Here is a 10209-nt window from a genome sequence, read left to right on the forward strand (position 1 = left end):
AAGGGGGTTGGAGAAAGGAGAAATGAGGTAGGAGAAAGGAGAGGAAGGCTGGGAGAAAGGAGAAAAAGTTGGAGAAAGGAGAAAAAATAAAATATCTCCCCTTTTAAATTTTTTTCTAAAATTTCAAGAAAAAATATCTCAAAAGGAGATGTTTTATTCTAATGGGAGAAAGGAGAATGGGGGTAGGAGAAAGGAGAAGAGGGGTGGAAGAAGGGAGAAGAGTACCCCCCTGTCCTCCCCCTCATTATTCTTTTTTTATTTTCAACTTAATTTTGAATATCCAACCGACTGCTAGCAGCCGGTTGGATATTGAATATCGAATATCGAATAACGAACCGGCTGCTAACTTCACACACATTTATTTTAACTGGTTTACATAAGGAAAGAGTGATTAGGCCAAGTGCAAAAAGGTTATATTTACACTTTTCGGAACATCGCTTGACTTGCCTATAGGGGTATGGATGTGTATTGGCCAAATTTGTATGATATAATGTCAAAGCAATTTTTCTGAAAAATGCGTATATTTTTGGACTTGAGCTGTACATTACACACACAAAAAATTAGACAAAAAGAATAGGCATTTTTTTTAATGCGACAAAGCGTTATGAAGAAATGCTAGAGGAATTAATCGTGATCTCATGCCTACATATCCGTTAGCAGTATAAATTACGTACAGCTTTACATTACAATCTGGATTGAAAATATAAAATTAATGACGTAGAAATTTTTCTTAAGCTCGTATATATATATTACTAGAATTTCTAAACCTGCATTACAATACAATGCTCCCGAAATCGATGACCTGTAAATGAAAGAAAATTAAATTGTAAAAGGCAATCTTTATACACAGAGAACATATATACAGTCTATTTGTCTATGTCAGCTTTGTGACGTCACACTCACACCATCCATTGCAGTGTGTGCTACCTAAAATAAAGTAGGGTTTCCCCTTTTTGAATAAATACAAAATTTTATACAATGCACATACACTACGGTCATCAAGTAAATAAGACACAAATTCCGTGAGGCCCTATACAAAAGAAAATTTATAAAGGTAGATGCAAGGATATTTTTTGTAAGTGTTTTTGAATCTTTGCAATTTCCAATTAATACCATAATTTGAATATCTATAAACGGTCCGTGTAACACTTATCAATTCAAAGTTTTAAAAAGTTTGGAAATTTTAGATTTTGGGAATTTTGATCAATTTTTAAAATATTAAAATTCCAAATTGTGTATAAGTTTTGAAATTTTGAAATTTTAACCAAATAATTAAAATATCAAATTCTAAATATCGTTTTTAAATTTGATAGTTTAGAAATTTGATCAAACTTTGAAAATACTGAACTGAACGTGCAAATTTGATTATTTCACTTTTTGAATAAAATATCAAATATAGAAAAGGGGGGAAAAGTGGGGGGTATGTTAACACGGCTCTGATTGTAACCATTCTTAGTTAGGAATAAATATCACGAAATATATCAAATCATTTTTAATTACAAAATAAAAAATTAAAAGAATGTTTTTAACATAATTATATAATTAATAATCACATGGGATAACAGTACTGAATTTTTAAGATTGTGCATTTATTAAAAAAGAATTCAAACCTAGTTAAACCGGCATCAAAAAGGCAAGAGGCTCCTGAATTGGGACAGGCGCATGTGCACAAATGCGACAGGTTTAAACATGTTTCGTGAAATCACACCCCTAACACCTCTAGCAAATGTAGAATGAACTACCACATAGCAATACGCACAGTAAAACGCACTTTAAAAGAAATCCAAGTACTTTGTCAAAATAGGAAACAAAAGAAACTAATCAAAATGACAATGATAATAAATTAACAAAGGACTACTACATATTAAGCAATAGCAGCCAGCTTCAGGCCTCAATTAAACTAATTCAAAGATTGTGTCTTAATCACACGAATAACAAGCACAACACCTCCCTATTGCATTTATTGCTATGATTCGTGATATATTCGTCACTGGCAACAAAAAATCGATAATTCATAATAGGTTCTTTACATACAAATTTCAAAGAAACAAAGAATTCAGCTCGCTCGAGCAAAGTAGCCATTATATATGGATTTTGATATGTTTAATAGATATAGGAAGATGTGGTAGGAGTGCCAATGAGACAACTCGACATCCAAGTAACAATTTATATAAGTAAACCATTATAGGTTAAGGTAAAGCCTTCAACACGGAGCCTTGGCTCACACCGAACAGCAAGCTTTAAAGGGCCACAACATTACTAAGGTTAAACCATTCAAACGGGAAAACCAACGGTCTTATCTATATCAAAACGAGAAACACGTATGCTACATCAACAGACGACAACCACTGTGCATCAGATAAACATCACTTTGGCAAAACACCTCTTTAATTGTTTCGGTTCTTATATTTACTTGAATTTCAAATATTCAGTTTTCAGCGTTCTGTAGGTGAGGACTTTAACTTAATATTCAGCGTTTTACAATGTACTGTTTTTTCGAGAGCAACATTGGTGTATGGCCAAAAAAATTGGAAAATACATTATGCAGCTGACAGCGTGGCACTCTCTTCACACGCCCAATTCTGATTGGACGTACCTGTGTTCTTTTACTTTGCTCATATAAAATTGAGAATGAAAATGGGAAATGTGTCAAAGAGACAACAACCCGACAATGCATGGAACAGAAAACAGCAGAAAGTCACCAACAGGTCTTCAATGCAACGAGAAGCTCTCGCACCCGGAGGCGTCCTTCAGCTGGCCCCCTAAAAAATATATATACTAGTTCAGTGATAACGAAGGCCATACTAAATTCCAATTTGTACACAAGAAACTAAAATTAAAAATAATAAAATTAAGACTAACTAAGGCTAGAAGTTCCTGACTTGGGACAGGCGGAGGCGGGGTTGTATTGAACTATTTAATTGCTCATAGTCTAGTAGAAATATATACATACTCAACCTTACCATACTACTACTGCGAGTTTGTCAGTTTTTACTGTTACTCTTAAAATACGGATGCTGGGTAAACCATCAAGTAAAATGGTCATTATCAGAGCCATGTGTCTTGTTTTAAAATGAATTCGATCTCTTCTTTTGAGAAATATTTATTTTGCTTAGACCTGTCCGTGCCTGTGGTTTTATTTAACAATAACTTTTATGTATCAGCATGTTTTTATTTTATTTTGTTTCGTTTCGTTTCGCAGTTTACAGGTACCCCTCTTTTCGCCCCTTTTCTATTTTTGATATATTAATAAAAAAAAAAAAAAATCAAACTTTCAAAAAGTGAAATAATCGGAGTTGCACGTTCAGTTTAGTATTTTTAAAGTTTGATTAAATTTCTAAACTATCAAATTTAAAAACGATAGAAAATTTGATAATTTAATTTTTTGGTTAAAATTTCAAAACAATTACACAATTTGGAATTTTGATATTTTAAAACTATGATCAAAATTAACCAAAATCAAAAATTTCCAAACTTTTTAAAACTTTGAATTAACAAGTGTTACACGGACCATAAACACGTTGCATGGATCCGTGTTTACTTGTCCTAGAGCATAGGTCTCATGAAATTAAACTCATTATAGACACATGGACTGTTTCATAATTACGCCAGACGCAATCTCCTCTACAAAACACACACATGTGACGCTCGATCAAAAATATGTTAAAAAGGCCAAATTTAATACGAAGTTGAAGAGCATTTAGGATCAGAATTCGCAAAAGGCTCGCCAAATACAGCTATTCTATTCCTGAGGTAGAAAAGCCTTCGTACTACAAAAATTCAAAATTTTGCTAACAGTAAATTTATACTAATAAACATATCAATGATAACTCACGTCAACACAGAAGTGATACCCTCAGGGAAATAAATCTCCACCAGCAGAAACTTCGACCCAGTGGTTGTAAATAAACTCATCATAGACACCAGAACTTAAATATCATACCTACGCAGAAGAGCGTTTCGTCCACAAAAGACTCACCAGCGACGCTTAGACGTGTTTAAACACGGTCACTAGCTATAGGTTCCTTATTCCTTTCCCTCGCATTCCTACAGGCTTGGTCTCAAGTGTTTAAAATAGGCCAGTAGGCTCTCAACTCCATGTTCGCATATTCCTAGAGGCTAAGTCCCGAGGTTTTAAACACAGTCACTAAGATCTTAATTTCTTTTTCATGTATTCCTAGAGGCTAGGTTTCAAGTGCTTGAACACGGCCACTAGGTTCTTAATTTCTTTTCCGCGTATGCGTAAAGGGTATGTCTCAAGTGTTTAAACAATGCAACTAGGCTCTCAATTCAGTTTCCGCGTATTCCAAAGGGGTAAGTCGCAAGTGTTCAAACACGACCGCTACGCTCTCAGTTACTTAGTACCTGTTTTGGTTATTCCTAGAAGCTAGGTCTAAAGCGTTTTAACACGGCATCTAGGCTCTTAATTCCTTTTTAATGTTACTAGTGGTTCACCCCATGTATTACTTAATCAATCAACCATTCATTAAATAAAAATGATCAATCATGTTTTGGAAAGAAAAGACCGTTAACAATTGATTCGTATTCTTAATTGCGATTCTTAAAACATATCCGGCCTTCCACTCTCATGCGGTCATTGTGTTTTGTTTGAGTCGACATGTTATGCATGTACTTTCAAACAGCAATACATATTGCATTTAGATAAATGTCAAGATGATAAAATAATAAAACATTGTGTCATGTGTCTTAAATTGTTCTTTTTGTTTTCCATGCATATTTCTATTGATTTTTTTTTATTTTAAATGCATGCATTAGTTAAAAGGAACACAGTAGAAGTATTCTCCAAAATTCGAATTGGTGTACTAGCAGGTGATCCTTGGCATGCGTCCAATTGCTGTTTATGGCTATTATAAAAACGAGGTCAAATATTGATTCCACCTCTGACCAAAATGTCCAAATTATTCTTTTGTGACATTAGACAAAAACAAATTATGTTAGCCAATTCTATCTGCGACAAACAAACATCTCGATAACATTTGTGTTGTTGAATAACTCCCTTCACTGTCCACAAACACTGCCACTTAAAAATCTTTAAGAAGAATTTCAAGCAATGGTTATTATTTTTTCCCATTATATGAAATTTTACTCATCAGCGCATTTCATGTAGAAAAAGAGGTGGTGTTAGTGTTCCTAAAGATATTTAGCATGTTTAATAGTATGTGTTTTTAGTCATATCCGCATATTGTTTAAGCTGCAGTTAAATTTCAGAAAATGTCGCTTCACAAAAGGAAAGCAATGTGTTCATTCTGATAATGTGTCGATCTTGAATAAGATAAGGGAAAATAAAAACTTAAAAGGACTAGAAATAAAATTAGACGGTAGGAGTAATACCCTGAAAATCTGCCAATTAGCTGACGATACTACTCTATTTCTTCAATCAAAAAAGGATGTAACTCTAGCAATTAATTTAATAGAAATATTTGGTACTCTCTCAGGTTTGAAACTGAATAAAACAAAAACTGAAGGAATATGGCTTGGTCGATTAAAACACAGTCGGGAAAAATTTGAAGATATAAATTGGTGTACTGCACCTATCAAAAGCCTAGGAATTTACTTTGGTTATAATAAACAAGAATGTCAAAAACTTAACTTTGAAAAACAACTGTTAAAAAGTAAAAAAATAATATCTGATTGGAGTAAAAGAAATCTTACTATCATAGGAAAAATAGTCGTCATCAAATCTTTGGTTTTGCCAAACCTAACATATGTTGCATCAAACACTATTGTTCCTAAGGAAATGTTGCAAAACTTTAAAACTTTAATATACAATTTTATTTGGAAAGGCAAAAGGGATAGAATAAAAAGATCAACACTTTCAAATGATTTTCTAGAAGGTGGACTTAAGATGACAGACATTGATGCTTATATAAAATCACTGCATATCAACTGGATTCTTAAATTAAGTGAAAATAAAAATGACAACTGGACAATTATTCCCAAATTTTACTTTAACAAATTAGGAAAAAATCTTCTTGTATTTAAAATGAACTTAAAGAATATAAACGACATTGATAAAAGTAAGTTACAATATTTACCGGACTTCTATAAACAACTAATTAAAGATTGGATAAGTGTAAAGGGAGGTAATACAAAATATCCCAAAAATTTTCTTGAAATTAGAAAACAAGTTTTATGGGGAAATGATAATATCCGGTTTAATGGAAAATGTTTAAACTTTGAAGATTGGATAAAAAGTGACATTACTAATATAAATGATGTAATTGATGAACAGGGCAATATCTCTGAAACTATCATTTTGACTAAACTTAAAAATAAACAAAATTGGATAAGGCAATTATTTATGTTAAAAAAAGCAATACCATTTGATTGGAAAACAATTCTTGGCACTGAAGATTCATTCAAAACTAAAGTTAAAGTTATACATGATTTTAAAATTATGCACAGGGCAATTACTCCCTTAATAAGTACAAAAGAACTCTATAAATTATTGACATTGAAAAATAGTTGTGATAAACCAAATGGTTTTCTTATGTGGGAAAAAATATTTGATGAACATTTAATTCTAAATTGAAAAATACTTTTGTTTTTATTTTTCAATATCTTACTGATAATAGATTGAAAATATTTAGATGGAAACTTATTCACTACATACTGCCAAGTAATGAACTATTAAAAAAATTGGAAAATTACTGAAGACAACTTATGTAAGCATTGTAAAAAAAAGGAAGACTATGAACATTTTTTTGTCAATTGCTCATATAATAATGACTTTCTAAAAATAATAATGAAATTAATGAAATCCCTAGGTATTGAAAAAGACATTATAAGCCTTGAAAATTTAGTAACAGGGTACAAAATTGAAGATTCAGCATTCTTTGATATTAATTATATATTAACTTTAATATCCTTCTCAATATACAAATCACATTTTGTCTCAGAAAAGAAGACAAAAAATATAAACATTTTAAAAATTTTCCAGAAAGAAATTTCAGAAATAATTGAAATAAACAATTTTAATAACAAAAAAACTAAACAGATACTCATAAAAACAAATAGATTCATTGCAAAGATTCAATTGAATCAGGACTAAGCTATGTATGAAGCACACAACATTGTGTACAAAATTGTTTCTTGTACACAAACCAAATATGGCAATATTTATGATCAAGTTCAACCATGCATGATCAATGTTTGTAAGCATGTTCAGCCATGCATGAGTCACCACATGTAAATTATACAGCATTTTTTTTTTATATTTTAAAATGTGTATTTACAATGATAAAAAAAAAGTTATACTATAAACAGTATATCCGTATGTTTATTAATTAATGTGGAAAAATAATGTATCATTTCGCATGTCGAGTGTTTCAACTTGTTACATTTAAATTACCTATTTGTGAATTACACACATACATTTCGACAAAAAAGATCAGTAGATAACTAAAGAAAATTTGAATATTAAACTCACCATATATAATCGTTAAATCCAGTGGATAATATTTATATAATTTAGACACACATCCAAACTATACCCGATAACGCACATGCGAAAAACAACACATACTGTGCCCAATACTAATAGAAACACGGATCATACCGAAAACGGAGTTGATTCCGGAAAAAATAAATACTATGCAAAAGAGAAACAAAATGTAATGTATGTGTATAATCACATTAATTTATAGAATATATTTTGTGAAAAAATTTTATGTTATGAATACTAATATTATGAATAAATAATGCCTTGCCAAATAGTGCTTCCCTTAACTATTTGGTAAGCTAACATGAGGGATACTAAGTTAAAGCTGTAAACTTAGTAATTTGTTACAGCAAAATTGCAATAAAGATATTGTTACGTTGAAAAAAAAAAAGATCTTGAATAAGGTGCAGTTTCAAAATGCTTACTTTAACTGGTATCCCTGATTGAACATAAATCATTCATTTAATCAAAAAGGTAATTTCATAAAAATATGAATTTGCTATAGCTGAATTATTCCATAATGTTTAATGGGCTTATTTATTTAATGCAATGTAAACATTACGAGAGAAACATGTTTTCATGATTTAAAAAGACTTTTTATGTTTTCAATTCTTTTGTTTGATCATTTGTTTTAAATTAAACACATAAAGCTAAATACTAGAATATATCAAATATATATTTTGGTTTTGTTGGGGATGCAAACATTCTGTTTGACAAGCTTTGAACATATTTGCAGAAAAACACTAATGTTTATCTTATTTCCTATATGTTTCTAGGAATATAATTTGTTAAAAGCGTCTGCGTGGAAACCATGTATATTGGCGTACTAAATTATAATCTTGGTACCTTTCAAAACTATTTACACCACTGGGTCGATGCCACTGCTTGTGAACGTTTCGTCCCCCAGGGCATCACTAGTCCAGTAGTCAACACTTCGGTCTTGACATGAACATTATTGTGGTCATTTTAATAAATTTCCTGTTTATAAAACTTTGAATTGTTTCGAAAACTAAGGATTTTTTTTATTCCAGGCACAGTTTACCTTAGCCGTATTTGGCACAACTTATTTAGAATTTTGGATCCTCATTGCTCCCGAACTTTGTATGTGTTTGGCTTTATAAATATTTTGATATAAGCGTCACTGATGAGTCTTATGTAGACGAAACGCGCGTCTAGCGTACTAAATTGTAATCCTGATACCTTTGATAACTATTCACACTACTGGGTCGATGTCACTGCTGGTAGACTTTTCGTTCCAGAGGGTATCACCAACCTAGTAGTCAACATTTTGGTGTTGACATGAATATTAATATTGTGGTCATTTTTTTTTTTATAAATCTCCTGTTTACAAAACTTAGATTTTTTCGAGAAACTAAGGATTTTCTTATCCAAGGCATAGATTACCATAGCCGTATTTGACGTAACTGTTTTGGAATTTTGTATCCTCAATGATCTTGTTTGGCTTCATAAATATTTTGAGGAGTCTTGTGTAGACGAAAAACGCTTCTGGCGTACTAAATCATAAATCTTGTACCTTTTATAACTATTCCTTTATATACCGTACATATCGTATTAGATCACTCTACACACTGTTAAACTAATAATCCATGTCATTCGTTCGTCCGTTAGATGGTGCCCAAAAATATTAATCGTAATAATTGAGTGCTTTATGATCTTTTTATATCAATGATGCAGAAGCAGCAAACGCATATTAGGCATTCAGAGCTACTGATATACAAAACTTCGACAAAATGTGTATAGCTTTATAGATATAGGAAAATGTGGTGTGAGTGCCAATGAAACAACTCTCCATCCAAATAACAATTATGTTTATATTATTATCTAATGTAATGTCTTTAGATTAATATCACATCAACTGATTAAAGAATAAATGTGTTTGGGAAAAAAAATCATATTCCCTAATTTACTGTATCAAAGAATGCGAATATTGATTAATACTTAAGTACGATTATAGCATACATAACTATATATTGACTTACATGTGTGCAAGAGCTGTATTTATACACAGTTATAAAGTTGCCGTAGAACAATCGTACACCTGTGTAGGTTTGCATTATGGTCTCCTGAACTGTAAATATATAAAAATATGATATTGAATTTACCAAACTTGTTTCACTTGACACGAATACGAAATATCAATTTTCATAAAATCATTCAGAAGAAAATTATATATTTTCAATAATTATGTCCCTTTGTTATCAACAAAATCTTATAGTTCAGCTTTTTACCTTTAATATGTATACAGCTGAGAAAAATTTAGACGAACATACCTCTTAATGAATTTCGCACCTTCAAGGCACTTTTCTTGATTTACTCTTAACGTACGAATTATTTTAAAATGTATACATTGGCATTGTCAAATATATCAGTTCAATAAATACATACCCATTTCATCACTTTGTTCCTTCTGTAATATTTAAAAAAAAATGCATTCAGGTATATCATGTTAGTGTTGCATACAAGTAAAATATTTGTTTATGATAAATAGTTATTTGAGAAATTTGGTTTAAAAAATGTTGACATTTTAAATGTTATTTGTCATTCCACTTAAAACCTGGGTTTTTGGATAACCAAAACACATATGAAATAAACTCTATGTAATTATTCGTATGACATGACAAAATAGGTAAAATTTGCTTGCTTGTATTGTTACAGGCGGGCGAGAAGGGGTCGAGTGTACTTTTTCCGTATGATTGCTTATTGATAGTGTCCCTCTACTTAGTCTT

General features: G+C 31.2%; 1 protein-coding gene across 1 annotated transcript in view; it reads right to left on the bottom strand.

Moving 5' to 3' along the window:
- The window catches only part of LOC139523750 (ubiquitin carboxyl-terminal hydrolase 16-like), a 72127-nt gene extending 62583 nt beyond the window's left edge, over positions 1-9544 (bottom strand). The window contains exon 1 of the mRNA XM_071318003.1: positions 9463-9544. Within this exon, the coding sequence (XP_071174104.1) occupies positions 9463-9537 (75 nt within the window). The 5' untranslated portion in view covers positions 9538-9544. The remainder of the gene's footprint in view (positions 1-9462) is intronic.
- Between the last annotated feature and the right edge of the window lie 665 nt (positions 9545-10209).

This window comes from Mytilus edulis, chromosome 5 (genome assembly GCF_963676685.1).
Source record: "Mytilus edulis chromosome 5, xbMytEdul2.2, whole genome shotgun sequence".
Taxonomy (NCBI): Eukaryota; Metazoa; Mollusca; class Bivalvia; order Mytilida; family Mytilidae; genus Mytilus; species Mytilus edulis.